General features: G+C 38.3%; 1 protein-coding gene across 2 annotated transcripts in view; it reads right to left on the bottom strand.

Annotated features, from left to right (window-relative positions):
- Positions 1-593: 593 nt before the first annotated feature.
- LOC121857096 (protein limb expression 1 homolog) overlaps positions 594-22,817 on the bottom strand; it is a 31,031-nt gene continuing 8,807 nt past the window's right edge. The window contains exons 2-3 of one of the 2 annotated variants that reach the window (XM_042352967.1): positions 21,719-21,859; positions 594-11,191 (exon numbers count right to left, since the gene is read on the bottom strand). In XM_042352967.1, the coding sequence (XP_042208901.1) occupies positions 10,778-11,191; positions 21,719-21,859 (555 nt within the window). In that variant the 3' untranslated portion in view covers positions 594-10,777. Of the gene's footprint in view, positions 11,219-21,718; positions 21,860-22,817 lie in introns of both variants that reach the window. The other variant, XM_042352966.1, reaches the window with a different exon arrangement.

A 22,817-nucleotide genomic window follows, 5' to 3' on the forward strand; every position in this document is an offset into this window, starting at 1 on the left:
AATATCCACTGCCAATATTTACAATTAATTCGTAGCATGAAGTCTATGATATGGAATACCTGTACAGTACTTCAATGATGGACCGATTTTTGTAAGTGTATTCAACATAAATACCCTTTAAGGCTCTGGTGCTATTTTTATGTCTATGTGACCCTTCACTTACTGTAGCTTGATCATATGTGACCACTGGCTTATGTTGTTACACATCTGACTTCCCCATTATATTCTGAGATATATTGTACAGGTAAATGGAGAAACATTATATATTACGTATATGGCTTACTTCATTTAGTAAACATGATTATTAGCATCACTCATCATTCATTAGTAGTGTCGTCAGCTCATATTAATAAATATCTTTCTTCCCATCTCCTGAGTCCAGTCTTGACTGAAACAATCTGCATCATTACCATTTTCACATTGTGTGTTGGTGAGGAGGATCAGCACAGCGATTCGCCGTCAATTAAGGGTGGAATGGCCTGCTCACCCTCTGACCCGACTATCACGAATTCCTGACCCCCAACTGTACATACTTTTGGGTTTGTTGATGATCCCCTAAAATGCTCATTATAAAAGAGGACAAAAAAACTAGATTGACCTCATCAATTTATTATTGGCCTATAATGTTTGGTACAGCTAGAAGAAAGAATTATCACAATGAAGGAAACACGGCTCCCCATTACTGGGATTGCAAAAATATTTTTATAAAAAAAAGGGGGACAAATAAATTTTGGTCAAGGAAAAAATTGCAAGCAATATGAATTTTTACATTTTAAGTAACAGTATTCTCGTCTCATGCTTACCAATGTTCAGAAACTATTGATTTTTTTCCCTAAAACAACTTAACTATAAGGTCTTAAAAAGGGGAGATATTATATAGTATACTGTACTGAAGGTTCAACTAATTAATTATCAACATTAGGTGTGTTCAAATTTCTCTTGAGTACAGTATGTGTTGAACCTCAAAGTCACTGAATATATGAGATGCTGAGTGCGACAAGGGGCCAAGCACCGTCCCCCCAAAATAGAGTAGCACAATATTTGTAAGGCTGAGAGCCATATTAGTGCAGGTTAAAGTGCCTCTACAGTACGTGATCTGTGCCTCAAGGTGGACTGAGGGGGAGAAGGCCACAAGCGCCCACGGCCTCCAATCGTAGCCTCTCGCTCATAGCGACTCATTATTTTCTGGTTTCTTAGCTAATGGGAGTCCATGTTTCTATAAAAATGTCATAGGAATGCTATGTAATAACACTTCAACCTTTTTTTATTTTCCAACTGGCAGAAAGGAAGGAGTGAGTGAGGGCCAGTGAGAGAAAAATAAACAAAACAGATAGGAGGGAGGACAAGGAGGCTGGTGGCACATGGCGTGTCATGTTCCGGCCTGTACGAGTGACGAGTCTTATCACACCAATAGGGAGGAAACAGAGGGAGGAGGAGGCGGCTGGCAGCGAGGGTGGGTGGTAACACAAGTCATTGTTTACTGTATTTTTTATAATAATAACTAAGACTTCAGTACCTGCATTTTTTTTATTATACTTTTTGGCACTTGACCCCCTGTCGAAATACTGGTAATACCTGGTACAGTATTGTTTGCTTTTATGCAAACAGTACAATGACCTTTGATTTTCTGGTGTTGTCTTAATACATTATTGCTTCAATGTAATGAAAATTATAGCCCAACAATGTATATTAATGAAACTACAAACACTACCTATAAAAAACAGTGTAATTTTTACTATAAATAATCTTTTCAATTAATATGACTTCAGTATCTGTGAAACCAGCTTTAAGAGCTCGACACATTGCCACTTGAATGAACTCATTATCTTCATTGGTTCAAGAGTTATGTCATTTTGAATTTTTCAAACTTTAAGAGCATGTTTCTCAATTGTGATTGTTGGCGCTTGGCCCCTTGTCGCACTCGGCACCTCATATGGTGATTATTTAATTCTAGTAACAATAAGATACATAATATTATAAAACCTTGTTTCAGAAATCATACATTGTCTTTTTTCTATCTTCATGGGTAATTGTAAGGCAGCCATTATTATTGTAAACTGGATACTAAAACAATCCTTTCCTGTAGATCCTTTCTAAACACATCTAAATACATCAAATATGACAACACTAATTATGAATATCAAAACACAATATCTTTCATGCAGAATCATCCAAATTCTGGATACTTACCTAGCAATAATGACAAGCTACTGATATAGTTTTACAGTACGTACAGTATTTTGATTAGCTGCTTTCTTACTGTCAATGGGAGCATGGCTGATAAAAAATTTTGTTAGCTAGCACATTAAATTATTGTGAAACTTTGCCATACTGAAATATTATTTGAACTAAAATTTTCGAAATATTCTACTTTGTTAATTTTAAGCTTTACTTGTCCGTAGTAGCATTGCCATAAGAAAAGTAAGGGATTGCTAAGTCTCCCACTGATAGTTCTTGTCACTACCTATGTGAGAGCACTGTTATGGATGTCTGCTGCCTTAACATGAGAGCACTGTTATGGATGTCTGCTGCCTTAACATGAGAGCACTGTTATGGGTGTCTGCTGCCTTAACATGAGAGCACTGTTATGGATGTCTGCTGCCTTAACATGAGAGCACTGTTATGGATGTCTGCTGCCTTAACATGAGAGCACTGTTATGGATGTCTGCTGCCTTAACATGAGAGCACTGTTATGGATGTCTGCTGCCTTAACATGAGAGCACTGTTATGGGTGTCTGCTGCCTTAACATGAGAGCACTGTTATGGATGTCTGCTGCCTTAACATGAGAGCACTGTTATGGGTGTCTGCTGCCTTAACATGAGAGCACTGTTATGGGTGTCTGCTGCCTTAACATGAGAGCACTGTTTTAAATGTTTGTTACAGATTTTCAAACATTCATTTCTTTATCCACTTCTGTTATCATTTATGTCTGTGCTTACTTTTCTTTTTAAATTTAATCCTGCTTCTTTTTCCTCATCAAGAATATTTGCTGAAATGATCCTTATACTCTCATTCTTTTATTAAAATTTTATTCCTTGGTGAAAGAAAGTGAAATGATATCCTAACTCATGAGCAAAATCTTAGATGTTTCTATTGGGCCACTGGAACCTGTTGGTGAGTCAGGGGCATAGGAAAAGATAAGGATGATATAATAATACAAAGGTATAAGAATATTCCTCCAAAACTAACCCAATGTTACCTTCGGGAATGATGTGCAGATTAGGACACAATCGACATTTTCCTCGACTTAAAATTATAAAGGCTGTGCATAAATAATTAGTTGAGGCTCAACATTAATACATAAAGTGGCAGTCAAATCACCCAATTGTGACAATAAAATTAAATCTGACAATGAATTCTCTTCTGACACAAGAAAAATCTGAAAAGATCGGGAGAATCTACATAGGAAACACAAGACAGTGACAATAAAAAATTACTCATTTATAAAATTCAGACAATTCCATTAATTGAATTTCAATGCACACTAAGTAGGTTGTATAACTTAGGTACAGTATTTTCATTACCACTCTGAGAATATGTAAACTTTGAAGCTTCCATTTGCCTCTTGCAGCAGTCCATGTGCCAGGTAGACCCAATACTCTCAGGATCTGTCATTCAAACACCTGCTATATGATCAGTTACAGTAAAGCTTATACAAAAAATAGGGAATAATCCTCAGGTATAATGATACCTTCATTCTAGCCCAAAACCAAGATAGGATTAAAATATGCAATCCAGTAAGTTACATCTATACATAGGGGTAGCCAGGGGCATGTAGTGTGGAATTAACAATACACTGTACTTCAAGGCAAACTGGTGACTTATAAGAGAAAGTGTGTGTGTGTGTGTGTGTGTGTGTGTGTGTGTGTGTGTGTGTGTGTGTGTGTGTGTGTGTGTGTCACACAATATACATAAAATATTAAACATAAATGACATACACTGTCCATTAGTGATTTAAACAATATTTCATTTCTTCAGATACAATTTGCCAGTGTAACATAACAAGATTAAAAATTTAACTGTAATACAGTATACATATTTATTACTGAAGTGAAATCATCTCAATGTTTTGCTGATGATCCACGTAAAAAAAATTTATAATGTGAAGAAATGTTAAATGAAATTCGTCAGTAGCACTAAGACAGTAGAAAAGCCATCCTACACAGTAATAAGTTACTCCCATAGGTGCAACTATTTCAGTTCTTAGCTTTTGTAAGTCTGACTTTCCCTATAACTTAGATTATTATAAAATAAACTATGTTCGTACAGTAAAACCCTAGTAATGTGTTCTGTGTTTTATTATTTTTAAGCATTTTATAACTTAATCAACATGTCAAAATAATGGTTCAGCCTTTATAACATTTATTTTGCATTGATGTACACGTCACAATTTAGGCAAAACAAAATAAAAAATATTGGAGGCTTAATTCTGAAATCCCATTTTATGAATGACCCTGGACCCAGCGACTTATGTAATCACCCACCAAGTCTGAGGGGTGACAACAAGGTCAACCCTCGAAATTAGTGCCCGGGACTAATCTATTAATTATAGCATATCGATATTCCAACCAGATTTCTTAAAAACAGGATATTTGGCAAAGATTAAGTAATGATGTCATAATAACCATGCTACCTGCAACTGTCACTTTAGGGTCAGTCATAAACTGTTGTACAAGGTTTCATACCTCTTATCTAGTTCACTTTATCGATATCTATTGGGAGAAGCAAAGGTAATCAAGTTGCCTGGTTCGGAAGCAGTTAAAAATGGGATTTCAGTACTGTACCAATTCTACATTTGTGACCAAATGCCAAGACCAGATTCTTTGTTTATCTTTAGCCAGCTAGATAAAAAGAGGACAGTGACATAAATTGGTTCAGGACTAAGGTGGTCATGTATCCCCTCATTGCAGGATAGATGGTAAGGATATCCTTCTCAAGAGAGTCATTTAAGATGCAATGATTGCTGACTGAAGTGTTCTGTACTGTAATCATAAGATAAGAACCAATTACCATGACCATAAATACAGGAAGATCCAACACCAGCTTAAAGTTTTCCTAATCGAGAAAGGGAGGCAAAACTGGAGTATTTTCTCAGATCATGAACTTCTGAGGCATTTCTCCCAGCAGCAAGAGCTGAGAAGAATATGACTTCATCGAGGCCAGTTCATATTCCCCCAAATAAAATTCACCATAAATTCCAGAAGCATAACAACCAGTTTAAAGGGTAATTAAAGTAAAATGACTTCATGGATCTTTTGAAAAAAGAGTTCTATAAAAAGCCTTCAAAAACAGAGAGGACAATTGCAAAAGCCTCATTTAATGGTCTAGTTAAAGCACTCTTTTAAGCTGCTAAGCTGTTGGTAGATATCTTCTGCCTCTGATAATTCTAATTTAGAAATACATTATTAAGAAGCTGAAAATTTTTCCTATTGATCTACAATCATTTCTGCCCTGGGGCTGATTCTATGCTCTCTGTGGTAAACCATTCCCATTGGGTACTTTACCCTTTCCATATATCTTTCAAAATAATTCATTAAAGAGGGAAGAATATCTTGACACTCAGTCATAAAACTATCAAACAAACTCTTTTCCTGAACCACTACTAGCTGCCTTAGGAGAAAGTTCTCCAACCTATCTACAGTAAATACCTTTGACCAGAGTTTGAGAATGGATCTGAGAATACTAAAATGGTCAGAGAAAAGTTTCTCAGGAAGACCGAGCTCCTCTTAATGAGCTTCAGCTATAGCCTTAAAAGAAAAACAACAATTGTAGCTGAAGAATGGATATGTAGGTCTCCCAACAATTTCACATGATCAGCATTCAGTACAAAGGAACAATTAAGGGGACCAAATGTAAGAAGCCCTACGGCACCTCAGTTACCCAGGGAGATTAGAACGCCTGCAACTGCCTAATTTATACTACCGACGGGCAAGGGGTGATCTAATTTAAGTGTATAAACATCTCAGAGGGCACAACGAGTGTAAGTACGAGTGTACATACCTGGAGCTGGCAGATGCCCCAGTGTGAGCAATTTTGAAATAAACAGGACATATCTCCCGAACAAAATCTTCTGGAATGCTTTTCCAGGTTTATCGGACCTTAGAGTCAGCCCACATGGTATTCCCCAGATGGTAATAACACCAACTAGAGGGTTGCACTTCAAGGCTTAGAAGTAACTGGGTCTTGAATCAGAAATTGCTCTCACTGATCAACTCCATTCAGCCTACAGACTCCCTGAGGGGTTTTCCCGTATTCAAACACACGGGAATTTCTCGAAGAGAATATTATGTTCTGGTCAATTTACTCTTGAGGTTGAAACTTAGTGTGTTCTCCAACCTTCATCAAGAATAGAAGATCTTGTATTTTGGATCACACCAGGATCTTCACTTACAACAGTATATGTTATATGACAGGCTGAGTTACTCACTGTGAAATCAAAGGTCCTCCAATGGTGATGTTGGTATCCTCTAACAAGATGTTGACTAAGGTCAAAATAGGTTATTAGCAAAAGGTAAGGTGTGCACAGCTGTAACAGGCAAAGTGTGCACAGCTGTAACAGTCAAGGTGTGCACAGCTGTAACAGTCAAGGTGTGCACAGCTGTAACAGGCAAAGTGTGCACAGCTGTAACAGGCAAAGTGTGCACAGCTGTAAAGGGCTGGCCACTGACCTTAAGTAAAGGTTCCAATTATCAATATTTATGGGATATACAATAGTTTCAATGCAGACATAAAACTAATCAGTAGTCATAACCATTAATGTAGAAGGTTGAATTGGTTTCCTAGTTGCAGACTAGGTGGGTAGGGGCACGAGTCGCCTGATCTAGGCATTAAGTTGCGAATGAACTAAGCGATACACGTACCTTCTAACTTCTCTGACATATTTATGGTTCTGGTGGATTCACTTAAGTCATACTTCCACACTAACTGGGTGGATGAGTCTCCCTTGTACTGCTGGTCCAGATTCTTTGATTTAAATTCAAAATGAAGTCTTTGTTATGCTCCTTGGTCAGGGAAGTTGAGGAGAATGATGGCTATAGTTCTTACTACCTGTTGAAGAATTATGAAAGGACAGACAAAAAACATGTAGGAGGTTGCACCTTGCACATCTATGTAATGTGTATTGCAGTCTTCAGGCTGTGTTCATCTACCAATACCATAAGAAATAACACACTCACACTATCATTGGGTGCGAGCCTTTAACCTTCTTGTAGCTCACTCGTCGACATCATTCTATCATTAAAAAAAAAATGTGCTCGTTTAAGGCCATTTTTTAACCATGCATTTAAACACGACCACCACACAGTATTTTCCTAAAATATGGCCTCGATTTATATACTGTGCATCAGAGATTTGTGTACTGTCATGTCTTACTGGGGTGTTACTGTATTCATCTACATAAGACAAAAATAATGGAAACACACATGACTGCACGACTGCATCACAAGCATGTGAAAGCAGATGTACAAGCCATAGTTAAACACACTGAAAATGACCCAAGATCACCATTCCCAAGTAATGCTTGAGAAGTTTATGAGGGTCAAGAATGGTACTAGTGTATGAAGATTTATAAATCATTTACCTTACACCTAGAGCATACAAACAGCTTCTACCCATTGTAGAGCAGATAATTCAGGTTTATGGTTATCATGGAGAGTGATAAACACGCATCACCATTTAAGATCAAGAATGGGGTTTGGGTGTAACATCATATTACTATGGACATCTGATATCAATTGTCAATTCACCACTGAAGGTACATGAGAGTCTCTAATGAAAACAATAATGACAATTGTATATTAAGGAAAAACACTACAATTTCAGAGCCTCTCCAGATATTATAAAGTTTGTATTATTAGAAAATATTGTTTTCTTATCTGATAAAATAAAGCTTCAGAAATGGGTTTCAAACACACAGAAAATAATGTGAATAAAAATTTTTGAATTGCATATGAGATTTCTTGCTTATATGTCCTTAGTAGTTTATAAACTTTAGTATATCTATATTATCATCATAATATCCATAAATAATGACAAATTACATTATCAGACTAGCATTGATAATTAAAAAATCATTTATTTAAATCCTTAATAATTAACATGTTCTCACACTACCAAAGTTAATAATGGTCACCAGTTTGCCTCAAGGGGAAAGGGTTAACAGTGCCAACGGAGGAGGAGACAGTCCGGGAAGGTTTACGGAACTCTGGGGCCTGCTGTTGCTGGAGACAGACTATGGTAGGCACTCTTTGCTACAGTAAACATATACGCTTTTAAAGCTAGTCATATATTTGCCAGTTTAGATTTACGTATTTATTCTTATATCCTAGACATCTCATTAAGCAGAATTTTCCTAATTGACAATAAATGTGCTTAAGAGGCTATTCGGCCACAGGGATCTGTAAGTCTTCACGTCCATTTCTCCTCTCTTTCTCACTATATGTGAATTCTTCACTTCACAAAGCATTGAAAACAATATAATTCCTTCACTTTTTTCATATAAATTGGGCCATAAGCAAGTTTTCATAAAAGTAAAAATTTTCCAGATCCTGTTCCATTAATCTCTATAAGCCCAATGGGTGAAAGCAGAATGTCTACAGAAAGATTGTCTTAGGGTCCACCACCAGCCTGGAATTTTGCTTATAATTTTCCTTTCATTATCTTACTTTTGGCACTGGAAAAAACCATGTAGTGAATTAATCATGACCATTAAAATGAAAATCCAGGAATTGGCACTGAGATTGGCACAGTTAATTTGGCACTGAAACTTGTTCACATCAAGAATAAACTGGAATTGCTATGAGCACAGTGTACATGATTATAAAAATCCAGTTTATTAATATTATTGCAGGAAAATTCCATGGGTATTTCTCAACCTTCCAGGCCAGTATGCTCAACAAACATCAATTGCACAAACACTTCATTCATATTGCACAGACTCTGTAGTCACAAGTGCATTGCACTCTCAAACTTGCTAAGTCCTAGATTAACAAAATTAACAAGGAAAAAAGTCAGTTCACACTACATTTACATAAAAAATCATGGGAATGTAAAGCAGTGGGAGAACTTACATTACGTTACGTACAAGACATCACAAACTATGGGGAAAACTTTGAATTTACAATGTGCCACTTGCCTCTCATATCACTTAAGGAGAGGACATTATCAATTTACACACAAGTAGCATCACAAAATAAGTGTAGGTCTCTACACGAACTGCGAAAACAGTGGTTGTTACGTACTGTTGGAGCGAACTTCTTCAATGGATGAAAAGTAAAAGAGAAAAACATAACTGTTATCTCATAATTATTCTCTAGCCATTTTGTTTTATTAAGCATTAACATTAGAAGAAAAATGTTGGTATTTTGCAAATTAATCAATTAAGAGGTTTTGGTAATTCAATTACCTTCATTAACATTCTTGTTTTAGAACAAGAAATATTAAGTAAAGAACTACTGTAAGTGTTAAGCTAAACACCGTCAACACCATGACACTGGCAACAGCATAAACTCCGAGCTTATTAATGCAAAGGGAAAATCAATTCATGTAAGCATCTGTACGTAAAAAGCCAACTGTGTCGTAGTCAGAGAGATTTTACAATTTCAACTTAAAGAAGCAAAAAAACAAAAGTCAGCACACGACGCATTAGTATCCTAATACGTTCAGCAAATGAGATCTTGTACAGTTTGCTAGACCCTGATGCTTAAAGCAGAGACTGGAGGCACTGGCTTGTGGTTACTGGTTGATGGTCTATCTGATTTTGCAGTGTTGCTCTTGCCAATAGCTCTATACCAGCAGCTGTTCCTGCTGCTTCCACAACATCTATACAACTTAAAGTTGTACAGGATAGAGCCTGACCACTGACAGCATGAGAGAACTGTGCAGTATTGAGCAGTAACCCAAGGTAGGTAGGTGTCTTACTTACCCTGCTCAGTACTAACCAAACAAATTCATTCTTTATGTAGCACATTTACGCTGGTGTGAGATATAGTGCTGAGGGGCATGAAAATAGATCGTATCAAATTTGCTATATGATGTAATGGTTATAAGATTTCAACACCTACTGAACATCCAGAACAATGCAGACATTAATCTAAAGTACACTTGGTAAAAATGTATCGATCCACACTGTGTGAAACAATGTGACACCAAGGACGATGGATATTTCGATAAGTTCATTGGTCCTGCCCCAATTTGGTGGTCCTGCTTTCATGAAGGTGTCATATATCGATTGTTGGCGATATTTCCTGTTATATCCAAAGTAAATGTTATTTTTTATATGTTCATATGTTTTTATACTCAGTGACATATCACAATATCCATTGTCCGTGGTGTCATATTGTTCCACACGGTGTGGAGATACTTTTTTACCATATGTACACAGAAATTGAACTTGGCATGATGAACGGTGTACATAGTCTAACCATTTTGTCTGCACACTAATCACAGCAAAATATTATTGATAGGTTAGGCCAACAGCATAATATTTCAGTAACCAGTGCCTGGCTCTACCTAACAGCATAATGATGTCCCAGGGGTGCGTATTTTAATGTGGGGCTCACCAGTACACCCCACAGAAGCTTAATATTATTATAATTACATAATAAAATTCTTTGGAATGATTATTTACATTATATACATGCACACACGAGAAAACAGTACAAAACATAATCTTTACAACAATAAAAAGTAAATTAGCTTTGATTTTGCAGAGATGAAAGCATTAACCTCTACACCTTGGTGCTAATATCACTGTGGCGGCTGTCCCTTGTCCTGACATTATGGGTCTAAGGGTGAAGGTGACAGCTGTGAGCACGCCAACATCATAATGTCCTTCTTCTCCTTGGGGAAGCGAAGCTCACGACCAGCTAAGCGAGCAGCCTCAAGCTCACGCTCACTCTGACCCAATTCCCTAGAGATTACCCCCGGGTTTTCTTGCTCTCGAGCAATCCAGTCAAGAGCCATTTGAGAACGCATGTCATCATCAAGTGCACGATGAGAGTAATGTGCTACTACTTCCTGCCTGGAGCACTGCCTCTCCCTCATGGCCTTAAGTGACCCATTCCAATGCAGAAGCTGAAAGACTGTCATAAGCTCTTGAAACTCCAGCATTGTGCGTCCTTTGTTGGTCTCCAACATGAAGCGGAAGGCGCCAATCCCTGTGCTGGGGTTGTCTGCCTCATCAGGGTCACCCTGGGGGAGGGACAAGTCAGCTACGTGCTGGAAAGAGAAATATACCTTGCATCCTGCACACTCTTTTGTAACCCTGTCACTCTTAATTTAAAATTAATTTTGAGTAAAATCTGAAAGGGAAAAATATAATTGAAATAGCATGAACATTAGTTATGAAGCATATTAGCATTATTATGTAAACATTTTACAATAAAGGCTATTGCATATTGCTTGCCACTCAGAGAACATATACACGAAGGTATATATATATATATATTTATATATATATATATATATATATATATATATATATATATATATATATATATATATATATATATATATATATATATATATATATATATATATATATATATATATATATATATATATATACAGTAGGCCCTTCCCATTCGCGGGTTTACAATTTGTGGTAAGCACCTGGCGGTTCAGGTGGCTAGCATGCGAGCCTTCTCCCTCAACGAAATGAGTCAACCCACTCGCCTGCGGCGTCTCAACTCGCTCTGTTTGCCCTCGCCCAGTACCCGTGACCTAGCATCTTGTGTCATACTCGCCAAACTTTCGTGTTTCTTTGTGAAAATAGCCCCTAAGAGACTGCCTAGTGTCAGTGCTAATGATGCTTGTGGAGTGAAACATAAATGGCAAAAGTCAATGATGAACCTGGCAAAGAAAATTGGATTATTAGACAAGTTAAAGGAGGGGATGAGTGCTGCCTCGGTTGGTCGGTTGTTTCATGTGAAAGAATCCACAGTGTGGTATATCAAGAAAAATGAACAAGCAATTCGTGATTCTGTTCAAGCAAGTGCTCCTGCAAGTGCTAAAGTGGCGCAGCTTGTTCATGACAAGAACATAGTGAAAACAGAGAAAGCATTGAACCAGCACCACAAAAATGTTCCGATCAACAGCAAGGTGATTTGTGAAAAGGTTAAAAGTCTTTATGATCATTTTTACAAGTCAACAGGTGGTAAAGGAGCTAGTGCCAGTAAAGGTTGGTTCAAGAATAAAAAAAAAAAAGATTCTCGCTCCATAATGTGAAGCTGACTGGGGAGGCCACATCGGCTGACCACACAGCCACAGGTGCATTTCCCACCAAGTTAAAGAAAATAATAGAAGAGAAAGGCTATAGACCAGAGCAAGTGTTTAATGCTGATGATTCTGGTTTATATTGGAAGAAAATGTCTGGTAGAACGTTCATAAACAAGTAGGAGAGGCGTGCCACTGGGTTCAAGGCAGCCGAGGACAGAGTGACGCTCATCTTCTGTGGCAATGTGGCTGGCCACATGATCAAGCCTGGCTTGCTTTACTACTCAGCAAACCCTAGGGCTATAAAGAGAAAAACAAGAACCTTTTGGCAGTCCAACAAAAAAGATTGGGTAACTGTGCAAGCATTACTGGACTTGTTCCATAAATGCTTCATCCCGGAAGTGAAAAAATACCTTGCTTCCAAGAAGATGGAATTCAAGGTGTTACTGTATTATTGATATACAATGCACCAGGCCACCCAGAAAGTTTACAGTTTAGCCATCCAGGTGTAGAGGTGGTGTTCCTGCCCCCAAACACCACTGCTCTTATTCAGCCTCTTGATCAGGGTGTAATACACACCTTCAAGGGATATTATACACGGCGCTCTTTTGGTCACATCCGTAGTGCCATGGATGCAGTATTACGGACTGCATTACCAACATCAGTGAAGCATTCAATGAACTCAACCACAGACAGTGAATGCTTGTTGACGCACCTTATGGCCTGAGTGTGTGAATAACTTCCAGGAATTTCCGTTCATAGTAAAGGATGTGAATGACATTGTGAGAAGAAAATGCTGTGTTAAGTAGAATGTTGTTTCATAATAATGAATGTATTAATATACTGTATAATATTAGTCTACATACAAAACTACTGCCTGGTATAACTTTTAGAAGAACAAAATGAGTAAGAATAATTTTTTTTCTTCAGAAGATAGCATCTTAGCACCTTCAAAACAAGGGTGTTAATATCTTTACCGTACATCATGAAGAAGACTGACATTTACCAGGTTTTCTATTTGAAAAATTGGTCACCTGAAGTTGTGAATGTTATGTTGCTTATTGTACATATTTGTGTGAAAATACAGTAGACCTCTCCTGCTTGTTTATTGATTTGTACTGTCCTTAGCAAATTGGTATACTGAACTGTAAAGAACAGTAAAAAAATGAATTAAATACTGCAATGCATACAGTATGTACAGAAATTGAGGAGGTAATATGTTGTGAAGTACAATACTGTACAGTAGGGGGCAGGGAAAAAACACTTTTATTTGAGTTGCAGGCTGCACTTTTCAGGCATCGTTTGTATGGCTGTAACAAACACCTGTGCAAAATTTCATGCCATTTCATGCATACTTACCCTGCCACATCGCGAACGACTTTTTGTCAACTTTTAGTGCATACCAAAAATTAGGTGTCATTTAATGTTTTCCAGGATAATGATAAATTTTACATGGGTGACATCGATTTAATTCACATGTTATTTTACAGGTACACCGTATAGAAAATCATTACAAGTTCATATTGAAATTCTTTTTTGTGCAGAACCTTGGCATCATTTTCCTAGACAATAATCTTTGCCTAATATATCCATCTCTCGATTCGTATCCCGTCACTTCAGTGCAAGCTTCAGTCATCACTTTTATGCCTCTCTCGACCGCCTGAGTGCTGTTTGGCCACTTGGGCACCACTAATGGTGTCTCAAGAATGTCATTAACCTGTAGATTTGACAGAGAAGCAATGTAAGGAGGCTCAGTCTTGAGTTCATTCCTCCAGTTAATCATGGAATGATAGTTTTTTGCTTGCCACTTTAGTTTCGGAGTCACCACCTTTCTCATGTTGACTACAGGAGGCACATCCTCATTCCCATCTCCATCTTTACCCTCCTCATCAGTATAGTTTAACAAATTCTCGTCAACAGCAGCATCAGAATCTTCCTCCTCCTCTTCAGATCTGCCAGTGCATTCTTCCTTTTGCTGATTCTCCTCTCTAATTTTTCTTATCATTGAGACAGCTTTTTCTCTAACAGTCATGTCCTCATCTGCACACATACCAAGAAGAAGTTGATCTGTGTGGGCGAAGTATGCATTTCTCTGGACAGCCTTCTTCACTATCGTCTCCTCCTCACTATTCAGGTGTTTCATATATAGCAGGGACTGGAATACGTTCCTTGAGCCGTGTGTTACGTAAGGGTGTATCTTGATGTAAAACCACATTGGAGCACTGAACTATATTATTGTAATGACAATTCTTTTCAACTCATGGCTGGGTCTTGATGTTGCTACATACAGCCTGAGGATTCTACTCCATAAGGTGTTCCACCTTGACACACAGGGAGGACCTGGCTCAATAGCAGCCAAGTCATCTTCAACAACACCTGTGATAACTCCTTTACAAATCCTATACAGGTATTTCTGATCCCAGGACAGATCTTTCTCCACTTCATCATTAAACACAGGGAAATCAGGGAAACTGACTGGCTGGAAGGCGACAACTGGAAGCTCAGACAAAGACTCCTTGATCTGCTTTCCAATGGGACCACGCCAATGCTCAGGATCACTTGGTTTACCATCATAGTGATAAAAAACTGCGCGGAAAGGCAGCTCATTTCCGTGAAGCTGACATATGAAATAATGGAGCGGGTGACCAAGTAACATTTCAAGATGATGAATGACTCCATTTTCTGATCCTACATTTACATTGGTTCCATCACAACCAACACACACAATGGGCTGCTGGATTAGATTTTTCTCCACCAGAAACTCGTGAATAGTTTTGGCAATCTGCTTTCCGTGTCCAGTCTTGGGAGTCACATGTGTGAGATATTCATTGCCAGGCTCAACCATGATGACATAATGAAATGAGTAAAGGCTGATAATCAATATAGACATAGCACCATACTCATCTGCAACAAGACAACTTAAATGAAATAAGAGATATGAAAAAAAAGTTGATAAACACTGAACAGAACATTGCACCGCCACAGCGGCTGTTTGGCTAGTACTGTAGGTAAATTTAAAAATTTCAGTAGAAAATGCGGCAGACTAAACCTCGACATATCAGCTTCAAATTTGGCATGGAGTCTTAGATATGTATAAGGAACAATGCCTGAAGAGTGCAGCTTTGAGCAAAATTTCACTGCCCCCTACTGTACAGGTAATAATTGAGGAGGTAATATGTTGTGGAGTACAATACTGTACAGGTAATAATTGAGGAGGTAATATGTTGTGGAGTACAATACTGTACAGGTAATAATTGAGGAGGTAATATGTTGTGAAGTACAATACTGTACAGGTAATAATTGAGGAGGTAATATGTTGTGAAGTACAATACTGTACAGGTAATAATTGAGGAGGTAATATGTTGTGGAGTACAATACTGTACAAGTAATAATTGAGGAGGTAATATGTTGTGAGTACAATACTGTACAGGTAATAATTGAGGAGGTAATATGTTGTGAAGTACAATACTGTACAGGTAATAATTGAGGAGGTATTATGTTGTGGAGTACAATACTGTACAGGTAATAATTGAGGAGGTAATATGTTGTGGAGTACAATACTGTACAAGTAATAATTGAGGAGGTAATATGTTGTGGAGTACAATACTGTACAAGTAATAATTGAGGAGGTAATATGTTGTGGAGTACAATACTGTACAGGTAATAATTGAGGAGGTAATATGTTGTGGAGTACAATACTGTACAGGTAATAATTGAGGAGGTAATATGTTGTGGAGTACAATACTGTACAGGTAATAATTGAGGAGGTAATATGTTGTGGAGTACAATACTGTACAGGTAATAATTGAGGAGGTAATATGTTGTGGAGTACAATACTGTACAGGTAATAATTGAGGAGGTAATATGTTGTGGAGTACAATACTGTACAGGTAATAATTGAGGAGGTAATATGTTGTGGAGTACAATACTGTACAGGTAATAATTGAGGAGGTAATATGTTGTGAAGTACAATACTGTACAGGTAATAATTGAGGAGGTAATATGTTGTGAAGTACAATACTGTACAGGTAATAATTGAGGAGGTAATATGTTGTGGAGTACAATACTGTACAGGTAATAATTGAGGAGGTAATATGTTGTGGAGTACAATACTGTGTGTGAGGAGGTAATATGTTGTACAATACTGTACAGGTAATAATTGAGGAGGTAATATGTTGTGGAGTACAATACTGTACAGGTAATAATTGAGGAGGTAATATGTTGTGAAGTACAATACTGTACAGGTAATAATTGAGGAGGTAATATGTTGTGGAGTACAATACTGTACAGGTAATAATTGAGGAGGTAATATGTTGTGAAGTACAATACTGTACAGGTAATAATTGAGGAGGTAATATGTTGTGAAGTACAATACTGTACAGGTAATAATTGAGGAGGTAATATGTTGTGGAGTACAATACTGTACAGGTAATAATTGAGGAGGTAATATGTTGTGGAGTACAATACTGTACAGGTAATAATTGAGGAGGTAATATGTTGTGGAGTACAATACTGTACAGGTAATAATTGAGGAGGTAATATGTTGTGAAGTACAATACTGTACAGGTAATAATTGAGGAGGTAATATGTTGTGGAGTACAATACTGTACAGGTAATAATTGAGGAGGTAATATGTTGTGGAGTACAATACTGTACAGGTAATAATTGAGGAGGTAATATGTTGTGGAGTACAATACTGTACAGGTAATAATTGAGGAGGTAATATGTTGTGGAGTACAATACAATACACTGGTCCCTCAGTTAACGAACGGTTCGATTACCGAAATTTTGATTAATGAATTACCTCCCCTAAGGATCTTCAATTCGGTTAACGAACAAAACTTTGATTAACAAAATCCTTACGGCAGTACAGGGAACTAATTTTTTTGCCCCCATCAGCCGCTTGACTCAGCCACCAGGCGTCAGTTTGGCTTTGTTGACAGTGGAGTGAACATCGATTTTGTTGGTGTCTTGAATATTTTTGCATTTTTACATTAAAATTATTGGTCATTCTGAAATTTAGTTAACATATTGATAATATATACCGTGGTGCAGTGCAGTGTTGATTTAAATAAAATAATCTTGAATTTTGTTATCACAGTTGAGTCCATTAGTGTAGATCCTTTTGTATTCAAGAATTTTCTTTTTGTCTTTCAAAATTGTTCCAACCGATGAACGACTGAAACCCAACGCCTTACTGATCACTGAGGGTGTTTGGCCTTTTTCAGAATGTTTATTTACATCAACTTTTACTTCAATTGTAATTGTTTTCCTTTTCCTGGATGCACTACTATCACTTGCATCAGGTTTGTGTTTGGGTAACATGATGAGGGCCAAAAAGAGAATTAATAAACAAAAAATAACAGTTTGTACTTGATCACACGCATTAAGGCAGTAAGGATAAAGCATACTGACGCTCCCTCTCCCTCAAGGTGCGTGACTGGGTGCGACGCATCACTCCCCACTCGCCTCTAAGCTATGCAAACTAGTTCTCGTACGTAACTGCTACAAGCCAGTTGTACTTATGTTGGATTTTTAAAATAATTAACTTTATGGGACCTCATTCGTATCGGCCGATGTTCGTAAGTCGAGGACCCCCTGGATAGCATTTGATGAACCAGTAGAAAGGTTGGTCTGTAGGTGGTTATGAGTGAGGTCATTATACCAGCATTTAAAACTCTCATGTCTTCATCCTCCATCCAGATCACAACAGGGGGTTGAACGAGATGTTCCCCCACAGAGTACAATAAAGTATCAGGAAGGGATGAGGGAGTTAGTGAATAAGACCATCTAAATCATCACGAACAACAGGTCCATTAAACAGCAGGTGGAGCTAGGCATCAACAACCTGTGGAGGAATTTGAATCTAAAACTGTGTAAAGGGAACTCTGAGGCTAATGTCCACCACACACTCGCCAATGTGTCTCTGGCAGGACCTGAATGGGAGTGCAAGCCGGAGTAACCCTTTGGTAAGTAAACTAAAGCTTCTCCAACCATCGTCTTCAGCCGGTAAACACACACTGGGAGAAAAGATGCTGTAACTACTCCCAATATGTCCTCAGACTTCAGCAGTTTCACTGTAAAAGAGCTACAAACCAGGGCTGTGGAGTCGGAGTCGGAGTCGAGGAGTCGGAGGAAAGTTCGGCTTGTGGAGTCGGAGTCGGAGTCGGTAAAATTGTCCAGACTCCGACTCCGACTCCGACTGAAGCTATTCTGTTCCTAAGAACAAATATATGAACTCAGGCATATTCATTGCAGTGATTCCACTGATCCCACTAATTTTCTTAAATTATTAAAAGAATTTATTTCCATTTTATAAGCATTATTATGAATTTATTGTAGCAGGCACAGTATAGCACTATAATTTTGGACGATAGTCTCTTCTTTACCATTTGAAATTTTGAATTATATCAAATTTTGTTTCGTTGAAAACTGCACAGAGGCTCTCAGCTACAAAACAATTAGCTACAACCTGTTTTTGGTGAGATTAAGGCAAATTTAATTTAATAACTTAATCATGTAAGGTTTATCCATTTTCCTTAATAAGGTATTCATTTCTTTAATGTACATAAATATATAACTTTACTTTAAAAGGAATTGTAGGATCATCATTTAGATCCACATCAGATTATGAGCTTAAACAAAATTCATATGCTGAGATCGAACTTTTAGATATACATGTAAATGGTGTTTTCTAGTTAATATCTTGAATTCTTAATAAATTTATTTTTCTTTTGATTGAAACTTTGAAAGTCAAGCCTATCATCTTTTTGTAGTTCTTAAATATCGTCCAGATCATTAATAAAGCTGTAGCAGTATAGCCACGGTGTTTTACTTTTTACCTACGCAGGTTACAACATACAAATTACAATTAGGATGGTAGAAATAGTTGTTACAAATAGGCCAAGGAGTCGGAGTCGGAGTCGGAAGCATAAAAATTTGAGGAGTCGGAGTTGGAGTCGAAGGTTTTGTCTTCGACTCCACAGCCCTGCTACAAACACTCGGACTTCCTGTGGGGTTGGATTCTTTCTGGCTGTTACTTTAGCTGTAGCCCATTTAGAAGCCCTAGCATCTGTGGTGGTAATGGGTCTCTTCAGAATTTCACTCTGACTCCATTGGACTGTCAGCCTCCAAAGAAGTTGAGACATCTCATGTTGGCAATGAAGATGCTGGAGCAACACTGACTGTTGGGGCTCATCCAGGTTCCCCTGGAGCTGCAGTGCTAACTGGTACCAACTTAGGAGCCATTTAAGTAGCAGTGCCAATCGATGCCACCTTCCTCAGGTGGTGCTAGTAGGGTCTTCAGTAATAACAGCACAGTCAGTGGGGGATGCTCTGTAAACAGTGGTCTGGTTGTGGGTCTCATGCATTGTTGGTGCACTGATAGAACATTGAGAGAGGCGACATTATTTGTTGGAGTTTAGCAGGTTGCAGGGGATGACGAGCGAGGATGGTAGCACAAGCCTCACAAAGGTGAACGGGGTGTAGAATGGCCTTCTCATATGCTTCACCAAAGCTGACCCTCTCCCTCACCCTCATGGCCAGAACCTCCATCTCCATCTACCCCAAGTGCGATTATCCTGGCAGAGGAAGTAAGAGAATGACCCACCACACATACTACCATCATGCAAGTGCTGGCTGCAGGACGCATACACGCCAGGCATTTACTTAATATTCCTCTTCTATACTGTGGGCAATGACAACATCACCTTGGATCATCCACATACTGTTTCATCGGGTATTGGGACAAAGGGAAACATTTCCACAAAATAGAAACTAAAGTTCAAGAAGAAGTTGGGTGTAGGAGAGAGCACTCCACCCACCCTCTTCCTTACTTCCTCAACTTTGGTCACTTATGGTATCCTTAAGGTGTCTAATATGGCTGTTTCTGTAAGGCATAGTCTGGTGCATGCCTCTGAGACAAACCCGTTCACTGTCTCTTGTAGAAAAATTCACTAAGAGACTCCTATCTGCCTGCTTTTGCATCTTTGGCTGCCCTACACAAACATCCACCATCTCATCATATATCTTAAAGTCATCAAAATTCCACAATCGATTTACCACCTTCTGTGTGTAGCTCAATATACTTATCAATAGAGGGCTTGAACAATTCAATTTGACAGGACTAGTGCATTGTTGGGAGTAGACTTGTCATTCCCAAAAGGGATCTATGAGCCAGGGTGGTCAGAAGAGGATTCAGAGACCTGGCCAGTCATCAAATGAGCTGTTAATATATTTGTTCTCTTTCTGTCCATATATTATGTTGAAACTAAAAGGGATTGTGTATCTTCACCTACCAGGAGACTAAAAGAGCCGAGTGCAGGTTCCCAGGGAGCTCACTTCAAAAGTGAACCCCACAATCTGAAAGCCTGTCCTAGAAGGTGCAAAGAACCCAGCCTGGACACCTGACTATCCAACCCAGGCTGGCCCTAAGAGGTGACCCCTCAGGTAGGTTGGTCTGGTAATGTGGTCCAGGACCTTGTGGTAATTCTGTCTGGAATCTTACCAGCAACCATTTAGGCATGGGTGGCCCTAACAGGTGTTAAACTCCAGCACTGCAACAAAGTGATTACCACTGGAGGGGGGGGGAGGAGCTGAGAGAAGCATACTTGTGTTGGTTTTGAGTCACAGTAGGAATATATAGGGAGGGAGTATAAATGTCCTGTTATGGCCAAAGAGGTTCAACTCACATTGATATAAATGAAAGATTTAGTCCATCTGAAACTACACTGACCGATGAGACAACATGAAAAGGAAAGATAGTTTGAATCTTTGTATCAACTCTGACTCGAGTATGATAGAAGGTGCTGCTTGTAGGAACATTGTGTGATAGAAGGTGCTGCTTGTAGGAACATTGTGTGATAGAAGGTGCTGCTTGTAGGAACATTGTGTGATAGAAGGTGCTGCTTGTAGGAACATTGTGTGATAGAAGGTGCTGCTTGTAGGAACATTGTGTGATAGAAGGTGCTGCTTGTAGGAACATTGTGTGATAGAAGGTGCTGCTTGTAGGAACATTGTGTGATAGAAGGTGCTGCTTGTAGGAACATTGTGTGATAGAAGGTGCTGCTTGTAGGAACATTGTGTGTCTTGCCATGAAACTTGCCAAGACACCTAGCAAAGGCAGGCTCTGCCAGAGGTTATTTAATGGTATACGTCTTGCATGTCACTTATTCTGTGGCCTTATATTACTGCAGAAGACTAATACTTTTTCATTTATAACCTATGACTTCCCTAAATACAAAGGTTTGACACAGCTTACTACACATAAACATTTTAAGCTCCATATGGTATATTCCTACATGTCATCTGATACACTGAAGAGCTAACCTCTTCATTCATATAAAGCACAGTACTTGAACAATTAGTAAAAATAACCACCTAATATCACAACACTGGAAAGATGCTACCATGTGTCCACTGGACCTCAACATCCACAACACGCCTGCATTTATCATGCTTGGAGCTTACCAAGCCTTCCACTCTCTACTTGCTTATAATGCTTACCTTGAACTGTGCACGGGCATCAGCCACAGCCTTCTCGATGAACTCGTCAGAGATCCTACGTGAGGGATGCTCGTTAAATACAGAGTTCATGAGAGCAATCTTGGCAGCACTACGACGTGCCTCAGCCTTTGTTGGGCAGTTCTGCAATTACATATTTAGTTAGAATTAAACATCAAGCTTCAGCAGAATGAGGGCAAAATAATTGTCCTTAACACTTCAGAGGGCAGGGGTTTCTCTCAGGTGAATAAAATCATCTGGCATTAGCCATAATAAAATACCTAAGTGTGGGGCCTGTCCTCTAAAGGGTTACTGAAGATACAGTATTCTAAAAGATGAATGGTCAAAGTTGTATTTCATACTAACTGTACAACATTAAAAAAATCTGCATGAATTACTTGTATGAATATTCTGTAAACACTTTAAATTTTATTGGTTTATATTTATGGAATAGAACTGTACATCCTACTATGGGTCACCTACATACAGTACAGTACAGTGCAGTACAGTACAGTACTCTGAATCTTCATTAATCTAGACTCACAAGACTTACCGGTAATCTTAAAATACAAATAGGTAGAGCAGACAGCCTTATTTTCTACCTATATTTTTTAGCATTTTTTGATGAAGAGAAGTCTCTGGTTACTGTTTAAAACAATTTATTTTCATCAAATTACACATGGATTTTTCCCCCAAATATCTTAACCTCTCTTGTTACATTGAGCTGCCCACTAACTTCATCCTATATAAATTAAACAATCAAACTAACATCAACCATATTCGTTTACACAATGTGAGAACAAGAACAATAAAGAAAGAACACTAGGTGTTCAAGTGACAATTATGACCACAGTTATAAACTTACCACTTGTAGTTCAAACCCTTTCTAATCTACCTAAAATTACCTTAGGATCAATAGGTTAGGTTAGGTTAGGTTTAGTGGTCCTATTAGCTGCCACTTTGCATAACCGACGATTACATATTGGGGAAATGCAGTACCCCGCCAATTTCGTTGATATCCCTTTGATCCAATGATTGGGGGAGGAGCAGCAGAGTGGTTTTGAATTTTGTGGGCGGTGGTATGGTGTAAATTCTTGTCACG

Source organism: Homarus americanus, unplaced genomic scaffold (genome assembly GCF_018991925.1).
Source record: "Homarus americanus isolate GMGI-L3 unplaced genomic scaffold, GMGI_Hamer_2.0 scaffold20465, whole genome shotgun sequence".
Classification (NCBI taxonomy): Eukaryota; Metazoa; Arthropoda; class Malacostraca; order Decapoda; family Nephropidae; genus Homarus; species Homarus americanus.